Source organism: Aythya fuligula, chromosome 5, assembly GCF_009819795.1.
Source record: "Aythya fuligula isolate bAytFul2 chromosome 5, bAytFul2.pri, whole genome shotgun sequence".
NCBI lineage: Eukaryota > Metazoa > Chordata > Aves > Anseriformes > Anatidae > Aythya > Aythya fuligula.
This window is the reverse complement of record NC_045563.1, coordinates 39,043,484-39,068,235: the sequence shown is the minus strand read 5'-3', so window position 1 is coordinate 39,068,235 and position 24,752 is coordinate 39,043,484. Positions and strand designations below refer to the sequence as shown.

Here is a 24,752-nt window from a genome sequence, read left to right as displayed (position 1 = left end):
AAGTCTACTGATCCTGCGCTTTGCCTACAAAAATATAAAAAGTGGAGGCTACCGAAACACATAGAGAAATAACTTTCCAGTATTGGAATCACCTACAGAAAACAGATGGAATTTACTTGATGCTAAATCTTTAAATGAATTTTTAATGGATGCTGAATATTTGAGTTAACTGGAGTCAGTGCATTTTGCCTCTTTTTTTGCTTTTCCTTTTTTTTTTTTTTTGGGGGGGGGGGGGGGGAGAAGAGGGGGGAGTGAAAGGGGGTGGGAAGATGCAAAGTTCACAGGTTCTTTTCTGTTACCTGATTAAGGCAGAATAAACAAAAATGCTGAATATGAAAGATATCAGATATTGGAGATACCTGGAAATAAACTGGAAACAACCAATACCACAAGACGAAGCAGCAGTGAACAAGATGCTGTGAAAAAAGAAATCACAAGACGAGAGTGCACAATGCATTTCAAATTGAAAAAAGCCTCCTATCTGCTGAATGAGTCTCAGTATATTCTGACAGAGCACAGATAAAGCTTCAGTCAACTATCTCCTAGGTAAGTTTTTTATTTCACATGCTGTTTTAATTGTTGATTACAAGAGTATGTACTTTAATGTATGGATAATAAGTCAATTTAATTTTCTTTCTACTGATACTGAAGTTTAAATCGTTTCTTGCCAAATATTTGATGCTCTTAGATTTTCTATACTGCTCAAATAACTGCTCTCTTTTGCTATTATGGTTGTTTCTGACATACTAGAATGAAATATTTCATAAGATTTAAATCCTTCAAAATATTTTAATACATATGGCTGTTTAAGAAAAAAATAATAAAAAGCAATGCTTCTGCTAATATTAGCAAAAAGCATTAACTGTACTTCATTATCTATTTAATTTGGCAAAGCAAACAACATTTTGCACCATGGCAGTAATATGTAAAAGGATATAATTTATTATAGGATAATAAATCCTTGGCTTTATTAAATAAAGCTAAAAGTGTTGATTAGTTACTTATGAAAGGCAAACAACAGCACAATAAGGGAACAGCACCACGTTAATCACTCCAAGGTACTGTGTACATAGTTTCAGTGGGAAGATTGGACATCAGTGCCATAATAAAACTATAAAAAGAGAGATTCAGATCACCTCAGTTATTTTACTCATTTGGAGCATCCACTAGGTAATCCACAGAGACATTAATTTGACATGGAAATAACTTGCAAAACAGTTCAGAATGAGATTCTGACATATAACAGGATTCAAAAAAAAAAAAAAAAAACCCAAAAAAAAAAACCACAGCATCTCTTAATCAAAAGACTACACTTATTAGTCATGGAGAAAGATATCTGTGCTCACACACTCAAAAAACAGCCACTGAAACTGAAAAAGCATAAATAGCTTTGTACCATTTAATTCACCACTTTTTTTTTTTTTTATCATTAGTCAATTTTGTATGTATTAGCTTTGAAAACATACATCTTCGCTCATACTGTCTTTTACTGGTTTTGTGCCATTTTTTCTATTTACTAAGATGTGACGTTTCTATTTCCAGTGTTGTTTTAAATATCTTTCCTCTTCTTTTCTCTGTATCAGCTTCCTATTTTCTATTTAGCACATTTTATTTGATGTATCCATCAATCTTTGTTTTTTCTTTTTTCCTGTTGCTGTTTTTCTTGCTTATTAAAATAGTCTCTATCTTGCCTGTTGCTTGCTAGAAGACAGAATAACTCAACATTCACAGGCGCCTTTTTTGAACCCTTCACATCAGAGAGTTTATGAATTCTTGTCAAGACTGATAGAGTACCTTGAGACTGAAATCCAGGAGTTGATACTCTGGCAGAACCTTTTCTCAATATAATAGTCAACAGCATACTCCCAAAATCCTAATATTTCTACCAGGAAAGATATGCAAGAAACCTTTGCAAAAGAGGGGACATCTCATGCATATTACTACAGAATACTTGTATCTCAAATTCCTCCTACAAGATCCCACTCTTCACTGCCATGATAGGGAAGAGAAAAAAAAATAAAGTTTCATACCCTCTGAACATTCAAACTCAAGTCTTCTGCTTAACACAGGCAAAGAAGTTTCCATTATTCGAACCCCTTTTCCATGTTCCCCTTTGGTGTAATTTGACAAGAACTTGATGGGCATGTTTGCTAGTGCACCTATCCTTCACTCAGCCGTTTTGTTGCTGACAGGTTCCAGCACTCTGTGTGTCCCCAGTTTCTGTCCTTTTCTGTTGTAAGTACCTCCAACTGCTCCTTTCACAACAGCCTAATAAACCTCTAACATCTCTTCATCTATTTTTGCTATGCCTCACTTCACGTATTACATCAATCCAGTAAGAATTCTTCCTGCCTTCTCACTGCTCCTATACAACATGCACTGGTATTTTGTCTCTTGCCTAACATACAATGGAAAAAAAAGCATCACCTAAGTACTAGGTTCTTTATAATACATAAAGTAATACTGGATCTGAGTTTCAACAACAAGTCAGGATTTCCATGACTTGAACTGACAAACCTAGTACAACAAGGTAATGCTTATAACAAGCGGCAGGTACAGCTTTTGTCACTTGACTTAAAAAAAATACCTGTCTGTTGAACCTGGCTCAGGGTTGGTAGTAAATGAGAGAGAACAATCATTTATAATTCAAGTTTTGATTCTCCAGTTACTGTTTTCACAATGGAAAAGTTGGACATTGCATCTGTTTCTTAAGTCTCCTCTTTTTATAAAAGGTATTGTTTTTCATGTTTACCAACAGCTAACATGCCAATTTAAGAAAAAAATCAGGTAATTGTTCAATGAAGCTCTCAAAAAGCATATTCGAAACCTAGTGCTTCAGAAACTTTTAAAGAGAGTTGCAGCTAAGGCTTCTTAAGCTCTCTGATTTGAGAATAGGTGAGGGCAAAGAACAAGTGGAAAGCTTATTTTTAGGAAGGAGGATTGGATACAACTTGTATTTTTAGAAGACTAGATATAACTAATACTTCTTAAAAAGCAAGGTTTTAAAGATCTTCTCAATTCTTTTCAATGCATTTATCAGTAATCTTTAATTTAAGACAAATGTCATTTTCCTTATGAGTACATTATTCCTCTCACACATCTTCAAGAAGGACAGAATTTTGATGTACTGAGCACAAATGAACAGTTTGTTATCAAGTTCCAAAATCCAAATCTCCACGCACCCATAAATTAATACATCACAGATTTTTTATAAAATGCGTAAATATGTAAGAGTACCTCATCTAAGAGCACTGATTTGATACTTATTTTCCACTTTTATCACAATCACTTATTCAAGGATCACTAAGCATTCAGCAAGGAAGTCTTTTCATTTCCTCTGTGTATTAAGTTACTCACCTATGTGCAATGGGTAAACTACGTCACAAAGTAATTACAATCAACTGTCTAAAGAGAGGACTCCTACTCAGCAAAATGGCACATGTGGTATAGGACCCTTTTCCCAACTAATTTAATAGGAAACGAACACTGAAGAGACATGGCACGGTTTAATGAGCCTTTTAGAAGTAATGAGAATGATGCACAGACCAGAAGTCCAAACTGTCCCCTCTTAATAGTTATTAGTTATCAGCTAAAAGAAATCAACAAGTAGCTGCACAGACTCAGGGACTTGCATCTCCATCAAGGCTCTTGGTTACTTCCATCCCAGCACCCTTTCCCCATAGTGTTACTGTAATGAGGCAAAGGGCACTGAAACACTTCAGGACATGCAGATAATATGAGCCAGTACTTCCAAAAAATAGGTTTATTCCTCAAAAATATCTATACATCATTTTAACCTTCACCCTAGATTGTTCAAGATGACATTTTCCAGAGAATGTTTAAGAGAACCATGCAGATGCCTGAGAAATATATTGCATGGAGCTGTAAAGTACTTGCTTTGCTTGGGGAAATAAAAGGAAGCAAGAGGATGTACACAGGTGACTTCCACTCAGACCATGTGGCATCCAGTAATAGCTTAGAAGCCTAAAATTTCTGAATTCTATTTATATGTATGCAACCAGTTTTACCAAATGAAGCTACATTAACAAGCGTTTGCATGAACATCCTAAACAATAAAAATCGCAAGTTAATTTAGGTTTGGGAAAAAAGTGTTCTTAAGGTGTGGGGAAAAAAAAAAGACATTTTTCTCTTCTTTCTCATTGGGAAACTGAGCATCAGAAAAGATAAATCAACAGCCTAATGGCAGAATCAAAGTAAGAAACTCTTCATAGGACCAGTGCACGCCCCACGACAGTTAATGTTACAATCACCCATTTCAGCATTTCCTCAGACCTATTCACACGTAGATCAAAACCTATAAACCTATATACCATTACATTAAGCAACTGTTTTTACTGGCTGATCAATTCCTATCTTTCAGGAAACCTGTCTTAATTTTAATATATGAGAAGAAAATACATGCGAAGGTTATTTTAACTTATTTCAGCAGACTGCTGAATTACCTTCCTGTAATTCAATTTGAATTTTCATCACTTCATCTTCTATTTGTTTCTTTTAAATCAGAGCTCTTTCAATACCTGGATTGATCCCTTTACCTGAATTTAGTAAATGTCACTTTTCAGTCTTTTTTATTTTGATACATTAAATATCCTTTTGTAAGTCTAATAATGCAAGATTTTGTCAATCTTAAAAAAAAAAACAACTCGTAAAACTGCATTAAGTGAACATTTTTGCATTGCCAGTATTTTAAACAATTTAAAATGTACATTAGATGCAACCTTACTAATACCATACACATGAAAAAAAAAAAATCCTGACTCCTAACAATTACTTACTCATATACATACGTACAAGAACTGCGTTACACTTTTAATCACAGCATCTTACTAGAAATTCATACTGAGTTGTTAAGAATGCACAGACCTTTTCTAAACTCACTCCTTTAGTGAATCTCATTCAGCAGTTTTAGTTTGCATTTCTTCTGCCTACATACAAACCACTGGCTGAGCCCCCATGCTTGAATGGGCACAGTATACTGAGAACCTTGGCTGCGGGGTCTGAATGTGCTTTTCCTGTTATTTATCGATTACTGATATGCTCATCAGTGATTTTTTCAATAATGTTTTGAAAGTGAATGGAAATTCAGAAGTATAGTAAGACTCTTACTAAATACTTCAGGTCTTCAGTAGAAACACTGCCATTCATCATTCCCCACTTGTGATTACTTTTCAAGATCTGTGAACTATCATATTCTCGACCCTGTCTTACCAATTTTTACATAATACTCAGCTTGCCCTGAGATAGAGAGCCATATGCCTACCATAATTATGCAGTACCTTTGTCAATCAAACCTGTAACTAGCTGAAAGAATTTGACCAAATGTAAAGAGACATCTTCCACAAACTGACCAGTATTAGTTACATTCCTACCTTTTTGTGGTCTGTTTTGCTGAGACAGGTCAGGCAAAAACAGTTTATAGTCACAAGAGAGAATGCAACAAGAGTTCAGTCCTCCATTGATACGAACTCTGACATAAGTACGAGGGTTTACATACCTTTGCTGCAGATGCAAAGTGCTTTGTGCAGGGACCTGATAGGGCACAGCAGTACCTGTGCGGAAGGAACCTTTGTTACAGCAGATGCGACTGTGTGCTCCTGGTAACTCAGGACCTGCAACCCGGCAGTCTCCACTTCCCTCTTGTGATGATGTTGGGTCCTTGACCAACTAGCAAGGCTTCTACACTACAAATTTTAAGTAATCAAATCCAGTATCAGTTTTCCATTCTTTTTTTTTGCCCAGAATTGACGTCAAACACATGGGCCTATATTGACCTAACTCATTCCATCTGATAGCATTTTTTCAGTATTCAAGAAAGATATTGTTTGACCTTCCTCAAATTCCTGCAGTTATGAGACATTACAAATACAGATTTATATATATAGCAGCGTTGATGCAATAAGCTTTACAACTTGCTTCCCCCCTACTACATACTTACATATTAAATAATGGTAAAGCCAGCAAGCTTGCAAAATACAATTGAAAATAGAAAAAAAATACAGAAAAGTGAATCCATTACATGACTGCAACACCTTCCAACATTTTCTGGGCCAACAGCATCTCAAACTATATATATATTATTGATTCATCAGATTACAAACAGGGAATAAAGAAACAAATCTCATGACAAAGGTCATACCAGATGAAATCAGACATTCTATATAGCCTAAAATATTGCCAAACAGTGCAAGTCTAGCAAAGACTAAAAACAGGGCACACAGACAGTGACACTTCCTCAGAAATATTCCACCAGCCTCTATTTGTGGTTCAGGGATTTCTTGAGCCAGAGATGATATCTTATAAATAAGATAGCCTTCAAAGGATTTTTTCCAGTTGGTTTTTGAACTTGCACAAAATGTAAGCTTCCAGAAGATCCTGTGACAAACTTCCATAGCTTAAGTACAAGTTACAACAAAAAATTCCTTCTTTCTCTGTTTTGAATTTGCTGACAGTCAGGTTCATTCAATACTCCCTCCTATACAGCTACTCCAAACCATTCTCAGTCATCTGTTTTCAAGACTGAAGACCTCTATTCTAATCATAACATCCTCAGTCATGCTTTGTATGAAAGCCCTTCCATGCTGCTAGACACCCTACCACCCTTCTCTGTGTTTTGCATTTCTCCTTAGGGAGCATCTGGGATCCAAACTGAAAAAGGAATATGTGATACAGCTGCATCACTGATTTACATACTGTCATCATGTGTTTTCTGATTTCCTTTCAACTGTTGAGTAGTAACAACCACTTCAGAAGTCTTTGCATGTCAGAAGTCTTTGCATGTGATAGGGGACTATCCCCCACCCACACCATGTGCATCACTTAATCTTCATCTGCAATGAATTTCATCCATCATTTGTGTGTGTTTGTTCTGCAACTCTCCGCAGTCCTCAGGGTGTAGAGACTTAGAGTGGAACCGCCTTCTAACAGTGAGGGTAGCAGTGCACCTCGGATCAGTCCGAGAGCCCAACGAGACAACCTTCCAGGAGTTCTGGGGATCCTCCATCACTGAAATTGCTTAAATTAAGACTGACAGTTGTTATTGACAGTAGCTGTACTAAGAGACGTGCCCTAATCCAACTAAGTTTGTTTATAACTTTGTTTATGATTGCTCACGTAATCCAGAAAAGTTCACCTGGTCAAAAATGGTTCCCTTGGCTTTGTAACCTATGAATTTTATTGGGTATGTTGGGGTTAGTTAGCCTGACTAGAGAGAACCTGATCCATTGTTCTTCAGGTAATACCAAAAACAATGAGAGATTTGAGCTAGGGAAAGAAACAGCAGGACATTTCACTTTTAGTGAAATTTCACTTTTTTTTTTTTTTTTTTTTTCAGATTTATCCCAAACACTACTTAATTTTTTTTAATAATGTTTGCTATTTCTCACATTTTGCAAGTTAGTAACGAAGCAAATATAATTGAAAGGTATTTGTCGGTAGTATTTTTGTCTCATGCCTAAAAGCAAATAATGACAAATATTGTAACCAAACAATTAAAAGTATACATGTTTTAAAATGTGCTGCAAGGAGAGAAGAGGAAGAAATGGAACTGTTTCTAAGTTTAGCAGTGCCAGGCTGTCAGAACTCAGATAGTGAAAAACAGACTCTAGAAAAAGCCACCTTCTTAAACACCTATACATACTCTCCTTAATAGGCTGTTCAAGAATTCATCCACCTATTGTAATGTAAATTATATAAATCATCCCTAATACATTATGTGGACGTCATCTCTTCCTGACTGATATCGTAGGTGTACACTATCACTGTCACCAAAATATATCTTGTCCATGTCCTATTCTCCCTGGATTAATCTCCTGTGCTTTCCCTTTCATGATTAAATGAATTCTATTCACACAAAATTACATTTTCAGCAGTAGTTGTTCAATGCCTTAGTAGCAGTTTTTAAAAAGGCATTACAGCAGCTGTTTAATCATATAGTATCGCTTGTTCAGTGGGTTATTTTTGTAACAGAACAAACTTATTTCACTAGGCTTTTTTTGAATGAGGTATTTACAATTTACAACCAGTCTGGGAGATTGACAGACTTCAGGAATATAGCTTAGATTATTTTATGCTAGATACTTTGAAAAAATATCATCTACAGCATCTGTCACCCACCTAAAACATTTGCAACTGTGAGGTAAACATTTTTACATCTCTCTGCAGCTTTCTTAAAATCAATAAATGTCCTCCACTGTCTTTTGCTCATGGTAAGATTTAGACTATAAATACTCTTTCCCTCTACCAACCAAGTCTGTAAACACAGGTCTTTAATTCATACTCCAATTTTACTTCCCAAAGGAGTTCCTCTGTTCACTATCGCAGTTTCTTATAATCACTGTAGCGGGAGAAAACGGTACTATATTAAAATTATTTAAAGTGGAACAGTCTTTTCAAAAAAGGCAATAAAGGTTTGAAAAAATAATTATTATAGGACTCCACTACCAGTAAATGAACAGTCACAAGAAAAGCGTTAAAGTTCAAATGAACTATTTTGAAGTGCAGCGCTAAACACAAATACTCACATTTCTTTTTTTAATAAAAAAGATAACATGACCAAATCAAACACTTCGAAAACTTTAAAATGCTTTGTCTCTAGTTAAACGTTACTTTACACAGAGATATTTATGAAGATCAATTTTCTTTGACAAGCTAAAGTGTGCTTGTAAGTTACAGGTACGAGATCTGATGCTTTCAGATTACATTTCTACAAGTTAATTTAGTCATCTCATACTCGTAGGCAATTTTCCTCTAAGTGACTAGAGTGTTCTCGGAGATTTCTACTCCTCCTTTTCTTCCTCTCCCTCCCCCTCTTTTTTCATATTCAAATACAACTCAGAAATAAAGTTGTTTGTGGGATAGAAAGAAAATACATAAAATCAAGAGTAAGTGAACACGTATTATGGAATGAGCAACAGAAAAAAGGGTAAAAGAAGGGGCAGACAAGCATGTGGAGTAGCAACAGAAATTTCAAAGCAGGGTACGGTAGTCTTTTATTTACATTAAAATGTACTTGCTGTCAATATTCTAACTGTAAATTTCTATTAAGATAAATCAGAAGGTGTCTGGATTTCTGTTCCTCTACATATTTAATACTAATATTGAGGTTCCACAGTCCAATCTAATTTAATCTAATACACATGCACGCTACCACCAAAAGAGTGCTTGCTCCTTCCCTTAGTACTACCAATCCTATTATTTCCCTGATTCCTCAAGATCTTTCCCTTCTCAGCAGCTGTTCAATTTTATGTTCTTGCCAACTCTTTTGCACCATTCATGCAGTCAATTCAGGCAACTAAATCCATATCTGGTGATGGGCCAAATCCATAATATCACTGAAGTGTGTTTCAAACTGATTTGTTCAAAAGAGAAGAGGTGATCATAATTTATTATTGAGGTCAGAAGCAATGTAATACAACACAATTTCAAATTCATTACGTTCTTATTGATAAGAACTCCACAGCTGCATAACAAAGAGAAGAAAAATAAATACTCAATAAAAGCAAGAGAGGAGCTGAGACATGCAACAGACAAAACAGAGGTCTATTAGGCTCCTTCAAAAAAAAGCACAGAAGGATGAAAAAATCCAAAATACACTATAGCAACCTTCATCAGAATTAATCTTTTAGTAGTGACTGACATGACAACTAAAGCAATTAATAATCACACATACAATTACTTAGAGATGAAAACCATCATTTTACAGATACAAATATTTTTCCTCCAGTATTTAATGCATGGGAGCAGGGGAAGCCAATATAAGTTCATTTTTTTTTAAAGCAGGGATGGATGCAGCATTAGCCAGATCATTCTGGGGTAAGCAAGAATTATTTTGTTACTCGGGGTAAAACAGTTTCTTCACCCTCACAAAAGTTATTTTATTCCACCTACTCCCATCTGAAGTGACAGGAAAGGGAACACACAAGCACCTTGCACTCTCACTGCTGTGCCCATGATACCTTACCCCTTTTGAACACTGATCAACAAACCCACTAGTACTGCCTGTATACAATTCCTTTTTCAAATTTTGTCTTAAAGGGTAATGTAATCCTAAAAAGGGTACCTGAAAGGTGCAGCAATTTATTGTTCTTGTTTTTCCTGAAAGGAAAAGCATGCTTTTCGATATGAGAAGGTAAAAGGAAAGTCTACAAAAAGTAACCACATCCAAGCCAGAAGAGAGAGAATGATTGTTCCAGGCTTGAGACACTTCTGGAACAATTAATGAGCACCTACAATTGCTCCTTGTGTACAACTAGGAGCTGGGCTTGTTAGTTTTCCTGAAGACAGACCCAGTTAAGAATCCCTGATGTAACATGCAGACACCTGTGACACTAGATAATGCTAAAGGTCCCAGACTTTAATGTTTTTCTCAAATCCTATCTGCATTTTAGATTTATTTTTTTAGGTTGGTAGATGACTTATTGCCCAAACTAAACGATAGTATTATGTGGGAAACCTGTGTAATGAATAAAGGACAAAATGACATCTTTAGGCTCTGAAGGCTTTTTGCTTCTTCAGTAACGCATAATTTCTGCCTTTGATAGAGCCACGCTTTTTTTGTGTCAGAGGATTTCAGTCAAGAAATGGGTTAGCCTAAAGCAAATTCCATGGTATAAAAACCAATCAACATTTGTAGTTTCTCTTGTTGAACTCTATCTTCTAACAATTTCATTAAGATAAGGTACACCCAGAGAAAAAAATAGTAACAATGGCTCTAAGAAGACTCCACTGGTAAAGGAGTCAGGGTGGAAGCGCTGTTCTCTATCATAAATACTTTGGTACACTCCCTCAGACATCAGAAAGATGTCAATGAACATTGCCAACTGAGCGTCTTTTCCAGAAAGATTATAAAGAGTAGAGAGACTTTCTCTCCAAGACTATTACTCTTGCACCCCCTAGCACTTCATTTACTCAGAAACATCTAACCTAATTTACCTCCTATTACCTGTCAATTTATAACACTTAGCCTTCTGGTATCTCCACTCTGCTAGCATTTCCCTTGCAGAAAATTTCTTTGCTATAAATATCTGTAATTATGGCCTCTAGCTCTTATGACACAAAATTTTTATGACACAAAAATCATTACAATGGTATCAGCCTACTAAAGCACCCCATCTTGAATTAGTTTTTCCACTTTGGCCAGTTATGTTTTGTAGCTAGATTTTCAGTTACATATTTTCTGCACATCGAAACACATGCACATACTCAAGGAGAAAATACCACATTATCACAGCCTGTTTTCAATCAAGATCTTAAAAAGAAAGAGAGAAGGTATGATCAGTATCACAATCCAAATTATCTGTAGCAGATTCAGAAATACCACGCTTTATAAAATGGGATGATGAGTGTGTACTGTCAAAGGAAGGTCATCTGATTCACAATCCAGTAAAGGTTGAAAATGAGTCAGAACTAAAGAAAACATAGTTCCTCCCTACACCTTATTCTGTCCCTCAGATATGCTATTTATTAAATGAGATTCTAGTTCACAATTTTACACATGCAGAGAGAACAACACGCAAGGAAGAATAACAGGACAAAAGAGTTCCCTTGAGGGTAACAGCATGCAGTTAATATAACTCTCATTTTGAAACAAAGCCTCAAGGCTCAATATGCCTTTAGCATTCTTTTAAGAAATTTACCTAAACCTGGACAAAAAGTAATCCTTTTAAGGCAAAGATAAAAAGAAACTAACACACACACACAAAACCAGATCTTTTATGTGCTCTGTGGAGCTACCTACCTTCCAATACAACAGCCAGAGACATCACTCTCATGAATACTGAGAGTGAACAATAGACAAGAGAACACAAAATGTGATTTGGACAAGTATAAAAATATGTGGTGGGTGAGGGAGGTAGGAAATCAAGAAAAAGCATGTATGAAGTTGGATGTAGGAACTATGAGCTCTTGAGCAACAGGATGAGAAAACTGGAAAGAACCAGAGCTAAATGAATAGGTCTGATTGAGGAAGACTCAAAAGCAGATGAAACGGGCCAGGAGAGGCCAAGACATTGGCAGCAAATGTGAGGAATATCGGTACCACAAACAGGATAAGAAGTACAGGAAGAGCTGGGACAGAGAAAGGAATAGGCAGTCAGTGCCCCTTAGAGTACTGCGCAGTTCCCAGCCTGCCTTCCATTCCAAAGCCAGTGCTTACAAACAGCACTGCTCCCCGTAAAAACACATTCCTGAGCACCCTGCTGGCACAACAGGTCTGCCAGTCTCCTCTGATGCTGGTTCATGCACAGTTGGATCACAAAGCACTGCTTCTGAGCATTCATCAACGAACAAGGAAACACTCCTATCCCAGTTTGTTTCTTCAGAAATTGATATTAGGAAAAAATTATCCGTATGAGAAACAGAACAGTAAATGAAGTCTGGCTCCTGCAATTAAGTATCCGCCTGATACTCTTTACCATAAAAATAGAATGTCGTTTCCCTAATGTAGCTTGCACAGAGATTAAACAAAAGTGGATCAAGTATTAAAATTAAAACAAACACAGCTTCTCCAAGTCAATCAACATCTTTTAATATTACCATGACTACCTACTACTATCACTACCATATCAGATAGCGTATCTACTATCTACTAATGCCATTATTGGAAAAGAACCAATACTTTACAGGCAAGCAAAAGGAAGTCCCTGCTTTAAAAAATTTACAGTCTAATTCAGAATCAGAAATGTAAATAGGAACATGGAAGAGATGAAAAAAATTGAAAGTACTACATGGCAACACAGAAAATCACAAAGTTGATGGAGTAAAAGGAAATTTCAAAGGAAGGAGGGAAGGCAGAAAGTAAATATAAGTAAAAGTAAGAGAAGGAGAACTGGAATGTAGTGGCAATAATTTACTGAATTTTGAAAAATTAAGACAGGAATACTAAACATACTCTCTGAGAGTCGGAGTAATGAGGTTTTTTGTTAGCAAATTTCACTGGCAAGAAAAGTCGGAGATGATCATGCTACAGAAACCATAACAAGCAACATGAAGCCCCTAGTCAGGACAGACTGGGTTTTAGGGGTATCACAAAAAGAAAAGACAAGATTAAACAAGAGACACAGTGAATTGTCTGCATAGACGTTTCGATCACACTGTAAAGCCTCCAGTTTCAAGTAGTGGACACGAAAACAGCAAGACAGAAATAGAGATACACTGTCACACATTTAAACATACTGATTTGTGATTTCATAAGCAAAACATATATAAATTCAATTAATTGCAAATATTGTCAATATATAGTAGCAGCAAAAGATTAAGGCAAAATATTTAAGAAGGATGTTGATTAGAAAATTTTTAAAATCCAGAAATATGGATCTGAAGAAATAAGTGAGTGCAATCAAAGCATGAAAAATTAGAAGAATGAGAAAAAGCTTGCTATGTTGATTTTAATGGGAACAAAATTTACCCCCTTTAATCTGTCAATATTACTCTAATTCAATTCTAAATCATAAAGCATACCAAGAAAATCTCCAAAACATTGATACTTTTCAGTTTTTCTTCTATCGCTTACTATTAGTTTTGCAGTACTATCACAGAAAATAATGTACACCCAAATAGTTCTGAGATATCAGAATATTGAAACAAAAACAGTTATTCTACATTTCCATGTACTCAAGACATAGAATTATATGTCAATTATATAGCTCTGGTTTTACATATATACATATATATATATATACACACACACAGCTGGGTGGGGGAGTGCAGATATGAAAACATATATGCGTAAGGACAGATTATCCATTACAAGAGAATACTTTTATCGGGAAAATGTAATTAATACTTAAAATCTGGCACTTCCTATTTTTAGTTCAGACAAAAAAAAAAAGGGACAGCTTGTCTGATTAGAACAAAAAATGAATTTCTGTAATGTTAGGAACAGTTCGAGAAGAAGCGCTGAGCAGATGGATAACCAGCTTTCACTGATGCCAAGTCCTATGATTTTACTGGAAATCTTTATCACGGAGGGCTTTTCTTCTGGTTGGGAAAGCTATTTTGGCAAGGGCAGAGAGGTGGGGGTTGCGTTTTTCTCAATTTCATATTCCTGCCTCTTTACAGGTACATAAAATAGCAGTACCTCTCAGGCTTAACAACAAGGCCAAAGCTGTAGGCTGCTCAGGGCACAGCTGTCACAACTAAAAGCTTTGCAGGTAGAAGATCACTGCATAAAGAGTGTCCAAAGATGTGAATCTGTATCTATGACATAAACACCAAAAAGGAAAGGAAAGTTCTGACGTGCTGGAATGGGACACCAAACAGGAGAAGAAAGCACATCAGGGAAGTTCTGGAAATGTTTATGGAGTAAGGGAGCAAAAGAAAACAACATGAGGAGGATGCACGAGGATGCACGTGCCTATAACCGTTTATGTCAGGAGTACATACACTAGTGTCAAGTGTCCTACTACCAGTCCTTAACTGCATCAGTGAAGCTTTCTGTCAAGATCAGTCACCTGGTACTACCTTAAAAATGTTGATAAATAATAATTGAACAATACCTTTGTGCTCTACACAGAGTTCATGCCACCTGGTGAATAACAAGGACCTGAAGTTTGGATCTATTACATTTTAGATCAAATATGATACACTAGCTAAATACAACTGTTCCACATGTGGTCATAAAGACATACAAAAAGTAATTTTAAATAACTTTTCATTATTTTTAGCACAGAGACAATGTTCTCAGAGCTGATTAACAACAATTGTTCCCTATATCAGTTGCATATCTCAGTTGCATAAGAAATAGAGATGCAATCTGATAACAGGCCTATGCAGCAGTTGCAGGATTTTGTGCATTTGTTCTGTTATATCCCATAGGAGGGCTATGAGCATAGCGACATACAGAACAAGGATGTTTGTACCTTTTCTAAAAATCTCTTCTTCATTATTAGGAAATGTCTAAATCTCTGTACACTGATGCATCTATTGCCTATCTCTGTCTGCTTCATTGGCAGAAGAACTGGGGGCAAGGGAAGTCTATTCTCTTTTAATCTCCAAGCATTACATCAATAGCAAATATATTTCTAAAAGAAAGTTAGAGCAAGTTGTAATTCTTGTTCTGCCAAAGTCCTACAAAAAACAACAAACATTTATTCACTTAGAACACTTGTACAAAATATCAGAAATTTCCCATTTAATTCTTCCTGATGAAGATCTGATGATCAACGAGTAAAACTGCTCAAGTAAAAAACAGTGGAAAAAAATTGAATGCTTGCAGGAAAGAAAGCTATATGAAGATACATGGACACAAATAATTTCACAGAGCACAAACACAAAACAAAAAATAGTACAACTTGGCAATCAAATACCAACAGAAAACGGGAGCCCTGACATATACAACAATAATCCAAACCAACAATGAGTAAGGCAGTTCTGTAAAGAGAACTGATTTGCAACTATTTTCTTGAACTTTAAAACTGAAAGGATTCCTTTTTAGCATCAGAACCATGCCTTGCTATTTCTATTCTTTTTGTCTGAGCAGAATTAGCACAGAAAATAAGAAAACTAATTTACTCTATACACTACTTTTTTCCAAATTAGTCCATATATATCTAGGATAGAAAAGTTGCATGGAAACCTATTTTTAAGACAAGCTTTGTTCCACGAACTTATCTGTTCAGCTCAGTGATGACAAATATGCAAGAATATACTGCAATAGACTTATCAAAATCAAACAGAGAGGCCCAAAACCAAGAGCTTACAAAGACAGAACAGTATTTTAGGGAATGGGAAGTAACTGCAAATTTGGAATTCCTATACTTACTTCCTATAATTTCTACTGTGCTCCAGTAACTGCTCATAAGTTCTATTCCCCATCTCTTACAGTATTCAAGTGCTAAGTACCTTCTGAAATTATATTTATTTGTACAATATCAAAAACATTCTGCCAGTTTTGTCTGAACTATACAGCATTTGCCCTCCTACCCTTAAAGTTACAAAAAAAAAAAATAAAGGGGGGGGGTGTAGAATTCATGTCCAAAATTTATTTTTTTTCATCTAGATAATCATTGCATCTTGCAACTCTGCAACTCAGCACATTATTATTGAGGCATGCATATTGGCAGCTTTTGGTAATAACTGATAATGTCTACCATTCTTTAAAGAAAAGTAAGCAAGTCTCTGTAATGCGATTTTAGGATCTTATTTTTAAACCTAACACATCCATGAAACACCATAAAAACTAACGAATGACTTAAACCTATTTTGGGGCACTTAACCCTCATCAGTTAAAAAACGAGGACAGCTCTTCAAACATAGCAAGATTCTTCTAGCAAAGTAAGGTTATCCTATCACTTCCACTTCTCTTGTTCTTTACGCTTCAACAGCATTTTTCCTAAATTGATTCAAGACATTCCCTGAAGGCTTCACAATGGACTTGCAGTTTACTTCAGCTAGGCATCAAAAGCAATATAGAAATGTTTTCTTTGCTATACACAGTGTTAATTTATACAGAAAGAGAGAAAACACTAAAAAAGACTCATGAACTAAAGCATCATTCTACTCCACATAAAAGTAGTGTAAGCCCCAACAGAGTAGCTCTGCGTGGCTAATGACTTCAGATGTTATCAAAGCCACCTGGCTTTGTTAATTCTTGCTTAAGACCATTTTCAGTTGCTTTCCTACTATTCAGTAAGAGATTTTCCATGCCAATGGTCTGCTGCAGGTAGTTTTTCCTCTCTTCTCACCACCACTTAAAAAGAAGAAGAAGAGAATGTCTGGAACAGTTTTCTGCCATGAAAAAAAACTGGGGTAAAAAAAAAAAAAGCCCTTGTAAGGTCTTCCTTTGAAAAATTGTAGGTGTTCTTCTGGCTCGAGTCAGCACCTTGAAATTATGCTGGACAATCTTTTTGTATTAGGGATGTACAATTTGCTCGTTCCGTGAAAAATGAGACCTGATCTGGTCAAGCTACAAGTTTCTAGATTTCAGTTTGTACATACAAAGTGGCAAAATCTGCTGGAGCTCAACACCTAGTTGCCAAACAGTCCATCTTCAGTGACCTTCTGTACATCATCCCAGTGTGCAAGGCAAATGAACTGGGTTTCCTCTAACCTCTGGTTATAGGGGAAAGAGCAAAATTCTCCCACTAAGAGAAGTCTGCATTTAACAGGCATTTGGTACAGCACCAAACAAGAAGTGTCAGCCCACATACTTCCACCCCATCATCTCTATCACAGTTGAATGCAGTGGTCTGTAACTTCACATTATTGGGTAACTGAATAGGATTTAGGGTATTCTGTCAGAATGTCTGGAGTGAAGGCAGAGAATACAGCTTTAAGCAGACACTAGAAATGGAAAGAATAAACTGGGATTTGATTAGCACGGAAAGAAACTACGAGGAACATATGAAGGTGTGGTGGTGGATGAGATGAAAAATGAAAGCAAATGATGAGTCCCATAGAGAACTCAGGTCTGGGGATCACTAGGACTGGGCAGAATGAGGGATGGAGTATATTTGACAGAGCTGCAATTTAGTGAACATGTGTAGAAGGAAACTGGCTCACAACAAAAGACTGAGAAAAGATCCACCACCTGGAATCAGAAACAAAGACAATAAGAAAAATAAACAGAATTAAGTGAGAGTGAGAAGAATTAGTAGGTGGGCAAAGACTGAAGGCACAGGCACAAGCTGCAGACAGAGATGGTCTGGGACTACTTGAGCCTAAACACTTGAACAGAATCAGTGCTGCACTGGGGACTGGCCTGAGGCAGGGACAAACTGGAAGAATAAGCAAAAACGGGAAAAAAGTGTGTGGTTTAAAAATTATTTTTAAAAGTAAAACAAAATCCCCCAAAGATTATCATACTTGGCAAATATCTGCAACCACAGAATGATCCCCCTTCTGAAAAAAATCTCCCATCTTCCTCCACTTCTGATAAAAATACAGTATAACAATCTACAGCTCACAGTTACTTAATTCAAGCATCTGGAATGTTCACATAATAGATTTTAAAAGTTCCAATCCTGCTAATTATCAACATGACATCCATATCACACAGTATTTGTGTTCTCATTTTGCTGCCATTTTTTCTTTATTTAAACTAGAGAATTCCACACAGAAGCATGCTTATAAAATTATTAACGAAATATCAAGCTTTGAATTTTAACTCCTTGGATATCAGGATTTCCTTCATTTAAGTCTGTCTACTAGCACTAATTCTGTCACCATCACTGTGTACATCCAAACTATCTTGTTCAATTAACAAGACATTTTCTCTGAATAAATCTAAGTTGTGTATTAAAGACCAACAATCTCTATAAGTCCCTGCTTTCAATACTGTGGAACCTAAATGTTCTGTAGGAGAACAGGTTTTTAGTCAGTGTGTGTGCCAAAGAATTCTTAACCGGCTACAGTAATTATGTAGTTGTGTACTGGTGCAAGACCCTGCTAAGCTTTTGCATTCATGAAAAATGGCACTTTAATTCCATTCCCTCTCCAGTAATCCCCTAACTGCTTGGTGCAATTGAATTGGATCCACGGTGCAACTTCAGAATGCTAAACAGCAATATCCTAACAGAAGTCAAAGTTACAAATAAAGCAGAGATGCAAGCTTCTTCTTAGACCACTACAAGTAAACATGATTCCATTCCAAGCCAAAGAAACCATGTATCATAAGAACAAGAGCCCACAAGGCTTCCACAAGAAAATAAATAGATAAATAAATCCAGTGGCTACAAATGTGACTTGCAAGATAACTTTTAGAAGAAAAAATCCTGCTATATAACCATGCGGTTTTACAGTCCATTTGAATTAACTAACATGCAAAACTGTTAAGTCTACACTAGGCTGAAGACATTCCTAATAATAAACTAAATATTTTACAGCTCTGCCATAACCAGCTGCAGTCATATTTTAAGTTACATACAATAGAAATATCTTTGTATTAGCAAAGGGGAAGATGTGTGGTATTTAAATTAATAGAAGACTTAAGTCTATTAAAAAATAGATAACCACAGAGAAATAGTACTATTTAGAAAATCTTACTAAACTCCATAAGTAAGGAAGACAATCTTTCATTTCCTAACTGAAAAGAGATCTACCTTTTATTGCATTACTGTAAAGATCTAAGCATGTAACACGGTAATTCATGCCACCTTCCTAACTCAGTGTATTTTTTTTGTCAGCTCTCCTTTTAATTAACAAAGGACTGGAGAAACAAAAACAAAAACAACAACAACAAAAAAAAAAAAGCAAAAACTGACATCCCAGCATTCACTATTATAGAAGAAATACAATATCAAGCAGTCAGAAGTTCTAATGCTGCCCTATCCTTCTGTCAGTAACAACTATGAATAATTCTAAGAACCAAGTCGATCTGTTAATTTGTTTCACAATTTTCTTTGAATTGCTACACCAGATACTGCAAACAAATCAAAATGGTTAAATAACCCACCTCCTGATATCAGCTCATTTTATTGGTATCTAAAAATGATGAGAAGTGATCCGTAGGATATTGGACGTGTAAGAACTGGAGTGGAATTGCACTCCGAGCTTAACATCTTTGAACATACACACACAAGGTATATTGGGCAAGTCACCCAGTTATGATTTAAAACCAAGCCAAACAAACAAACAAAAGACCACAACTATGCAGTATTCACTCTGTTACAATGAAAAAATAAAAAATAAATGTATTATTCAACATGATTTTTATAAAGAACACCACACAGATCTGGCAATTTAGACATACTGTGAATGACACCGAGTTGATCACAAAATGTCTTAAAACGCTGGTTCATGTTCTTTTCCACAAGTGTTCATTTTAGAACAGTACAACTTTCTCCTCCTGATTCAGTGAAGCCTAGCCTTCTTCATCTACCAATATCTTCATGTTACGTACCTTCATAGCCTACACTAGCTCATTTTAACTAGCAAGTAAAAACTACATTCATAATTCTAAGGGGAGACTGTTTTAAAATGAATTTTCCACATTCATGATCTGCTCCCTTCCCAGATATTATCTGAACACAAGTATAATAATGCAAATAAAACCTAAGACTTTCTCTGCTAAGGACTCACACAATTCATACCAGACTAAAATTACATGACATTTCATTTGAAAGATTAACTGAAACCATTCTCATTCAGACAGTAGGAATAAACAAATATCAGTAACCATTTTTTGAACTCACACTCCTATTCAAAAGCACATAAGAACATGCAATGTATTGTTCTCTTCATAACTACTTATGCAAATGTTTTCTATAACAATTTCTGCTGCTTTGCCTTCATATTCTTCCAGTTAACACATTTATGTCACAATCATTTTTTCTTCAAAATGTACGTATGGTAACAGACATTAGAAAAGATCTCACTTCACACTGCAATATGAGGATTAAAACATTTTTAAAATGCATCTAGACTAATACAACCATCAAAACCACTAGAAAAAATAAAGCAAAAAATTAGTTTTGCAAAGTGTAGATATCAACATAAATCTTTACCAAAAGACAGACACACCAGCAATTAAAACTGTGCACATCAGAACATAAAAATTATTTTATTTTTGAATGTTGCACAGCTTTTAATGCCATCCTAACATTTTTCAAAGAACGAAAAAGAAACTTTCAAAGAATGAAGAAGTCTTGGTTTTACTCAGGAGATAAAACTTCACACTTACTAATTCACTAATTCAGTAAGTGAATACCTAACCTTACAAAGAACACAACAAACACATATTTATCAATCAGTATAATTTAAAACTTATCATATCAAGTGAAAATTCTGACATATACAGTTTGCATTACAAGCAACAAAATAATGAAAAATCAGAAAAAAAAAAATACAAGAAGTAAGATCAGACAGACAAAACAAAATGCTAAGATCACTACCTCAGCTAAGGGGATGGTTAGCACTCAGAAATTCAACTCGGTCTTTTAAACAGATACAAACCAGCAACATAATGCCCTTGTTTTTTCTGAGTCTAATTGTCTACATACAAATCTTTCCTGTTCTGTAAAACACAGCATTTTTAAATAACTGAAACTTGCTGAAACTGTAGTTTTCAGCAACACACATACCATTGGATAATAAGGACACTGTGACAATAAAGCAATCATACTCATTAGGTCATTATCCTATGTTACTTCCAAAATTCTTTAATCAAACCTGTTTTTTGTTTTTGTTTGTTTGTTTGTTTGTTTTTTAAATAATAAAATGTATAAACAAGCAGAGCAGACGTAAATATGATCCTCACCCCCTGACACGCACTGCTTTTTCACATGAATCCACAAAATCTGTATTATTGTTTCGAGGGTACTATTTCCTCCTCTCTTAAAACAAGTACTTTGTTTCCTTGCTGGCTCCTATCAATTTATTTTAATGTCAAGAGCTATCACAACAGACCCTAAAAAAAGTTTGGCTAAAGCAAGGTAAAGCACACTTTGAATGGAATATGTAGAATTAACACCTAATAAGACTACTAACAAGATTTCCAATTAGATGTCAAGACAATCTACGGAGTCAAATAAATGTATTGGACTATAACTTACTAGAAATACAAGTTAGTAGAAATAAATAGTACTTCCTTATATCTTCAGTTCAAAAGTACTATTTATCAGAGCATTTTAAAGGCATTTTGAAGGCTACATATTAAGTTAAAAATATTTAAATTCACTTGGGGAAAAAACAAGGCAGAAAAATGGCAACACGCAACTATGAAGCTCAGGTTAGGTCTCTAGATTTAAAAAGTTTTGAGTTGTGATATCTATTTTGCTCTCCAGGCTATCTATCCAACTCTGATGTCCATACCAGACATCTTAACTACAATTCTGTTTACCATTCAACATGCCATTCAGATATGTTTACATTTAGATGTTTAATCATATGCTTAAAATCAGCAATTTAGGCCAAGTTTTGCAATGCTTACACAAAACAGAACTTCTGAAATTGATTCTGGCACACAGGATAGCTCTGGTCCATGTTTCTTTACTGCAGATAATTTCTAACTTATACCTGTAAGCTGTGGCTGAAAAATCCGAGTATTCAGATCTGAGAGATTTCAGAGCTTCCAAGTTGCACCAAATAAATAAATAAATACTGTCTGTAGCTTCTTGCTGAACAGTATTCTAACATAACGGCTCAGTATGAGTTTCTAAAATAATCTTAGGTAACTGTGCATCTTTGTGCACCTGTCCATACTATTAATGTATAGCTATTATATATACACATATATTTCATTTATACATACACACACACACACACACATATATATATAAAATCATCACAGGCTGCCCTCCACCCTTTTCTTCTATTTCATCTTATTTTAAAATGGGAAAATGACTGAACTTTACTATCAAGGAGAGTAACACTTGCTATTCATGCACACATCTGTACAGCACTGATTACAAATCTTTGTCAAAACAAACAACAGCAAGCAGCTGCTTGACTGCTTTGTTGTGTTTAGTCATACCAGCAACCTTTTTTGTTTTCAGGGAAACAACCAAACAACTCGGATCAGCAAGAAATTCACCGTCAGCAAGAGGCTCAAAGTAGCTGCATGTATTCAGACCCATAGTTTCAAGACAAAGCTATATATGCGGCAGTCCTGTTTTACTCCCCAGCTACCATGACTCAGTGGAGTCTGTATGGGCTCCCAAAGCTACTCCCATGGAGACTTTGAAGACTCCTAAATAGACTTAGGCAGACAGAAGCAGTATTATAGGGCCCTGTTTCATCATTAAGGAACAAGAGCCAGAATATTTCAAGTTGTAAAGCTAAAAAACTCTGTACAGAGTATAAAATGCTTACCTGCTGAGCTAAGCAAAACACTGAAGTCTGTTCCTCTCTGCGATTCCCCACATTCGTTCTGTCCCTCTTTTTCTGCATCCTCATAGCGGCTCCAGTTTGAAAAAATTTTTCTTCTTGAGTAGCTTTTCACTTCTCTCTCTTCTTCCTCTCGTGATTCAGTATCATCATCATCATCTTCTACCTGTAGCATTTTAACAGACAGTGAAGCCATTACAACTCAACAGTATTTATCTCAGTATTTACATAGCTGCTGATACAAACAACAACCACAGAATTCAAACCCAGAAATACAAATCAGCCTGGATAAGTAGCCACCCAGTCAAAATTTTAGAACTAGTGCTACCATCTTTCTGAACTATATGCAATGCCATTATTAAAAGTACTCTGTGAAGCTTCGTACAGGGGTCAAGCAGTGACACTGATGCAAGTTCCGCAGATTTCCCTCCTATTCTGGAAGCCCATGGCAAACAGCTCCTTTTGTGACACCGAAAGCAATGTGTGGGGAGCAGAACTAAGAATTCAGCTGCAACATCTGTCCAAGTATTGCAGTGATACATGATAATTGAATGAAGTGATGTTTGTAGAGCAAAATTGGATGAAGACAACATAACAAATTCTGCAGAATACCTGGATAGGGTTATCTCTGTAAGAATTTCCATTTTAAGCAAGGCCTTAACTCAAGTACTATTGAACTAATATTAATTGGAAAATTATTGAAATAATTCAGTAATTAATTTCCTTCTTGAAAGCCATTTCACTGAAACACCTGTGGAAAAGTTAAATAGACTGTTGGCAGTCAAACTACCAGCCCAAACGCTCAAAACATGCTAGGGCTAAAAGAAGTCACAGCATAGTCAGCTTCAGATTGGAGCTAAGCAAGCATTTGCCACAAGTACCTAACAGTGGAAGGCTCTCCCTGCCCTTGAGTCCTCTGTGCCTCAAAAGCCCTCCTCTCGCAGAGCCAGCTCAGCTGGAACAACCACCACTTTACAGACAGAAGGGCTGGCTTCACAGTGGGAGGAGTGCACAGCCGGCAGGGGGAGAACAAAGAGCATCTGGAAAACCTGTGCATGAGATACCTTCTGCAAAGGTCTAAAGCTCTGAAAAGGTTGATTAGGGGAGTCAAGAAAGAAGAGATTCCCAGCGTGCCTGCTCCCAAACGTTCCTACTGACAGCTCCACTCTCTTCTCTCCTTTGCTTCATCTCTCCTTTTTACAAACCACTGTGCTCTGCCATACAATCTAACTAATTTTGCTGTCCCAATAGTAAGTGCATTCTCCATGACCAGGGCAGTGAAATTTAAGCTTGTCTACACTGCTGTAAAGCTTAAAGCCATCTCCACTCAGTGTAAAACAATGCTAAGGGCAAGCTACCTTTCTATAAGTCATTAAATATCCATAAACCAAAATGCGCTTACAGCTCACCATCAGACACTTGCTTTAAGAAGGACCTTGGCTTTGATAGTTTAAATGAAACATAATCCTGAAATAAATGTGAAGAGCAATTATTTATATTAAATAGTGCACTTGTAAGTGAAGAGCTACAACATCTTGTGCAGAAAGATTACTAAAATCTCCAAAGGCTTAAATAGTTACTGTGTCTTTTTTTTTCTTTTTTTTTTTTTTTTTTTTACACATACTGGTATAAACATTGGACAAACTGGCATAATATCCAAGTAACAAAATCAGAAGTAAAATAATGACTTCAAGAAAAACAATCCACCTATATTCATAAAGCAAGCTTCTTTCATCACTTTGGGAACAGCGTCACTGGTTAGGAATAGCATGAAGGAATGTGAAAATCATCAAAGAGCATAGGAACAGACTAAAAGCTATCATAATTGTACAAATACATCCCCAGACGTCAACCCTCTGACAAGAGGGAAAATATTGCGTGCTCTCTAGTTGCTTCTGTTTAATTTTTAGATAAAATCTTTTTCTTTCTATCCATCAGATAAATACACTAAAATAGTTGTCGTGAACAAACAG

General features: G+C 35.9%; 1 protein-coding gene across 1 annotated transcript in view; it reads right to left on the bottom strand.

Moving 5' to 3' along the window:
• Positions 1-24,752, bottom strand: part of AVEN (apoptosis and caspase activation inhibitor) — a 97,738-nt gene that overhangs the window by 53,298 nt on the left and 19,688 nt on the right. Inside the window, exon 2 of the mRNA XM_032189409.1 lies at positions 22,765-22,945. Within this exon, the coding sequence (XP_032045300.1) occupies positions 22,765-22,945 (181 nt within the window). The remainder of the gene's footprint in view (positions 1-22,764; positions 22,946-24,752) is intronic.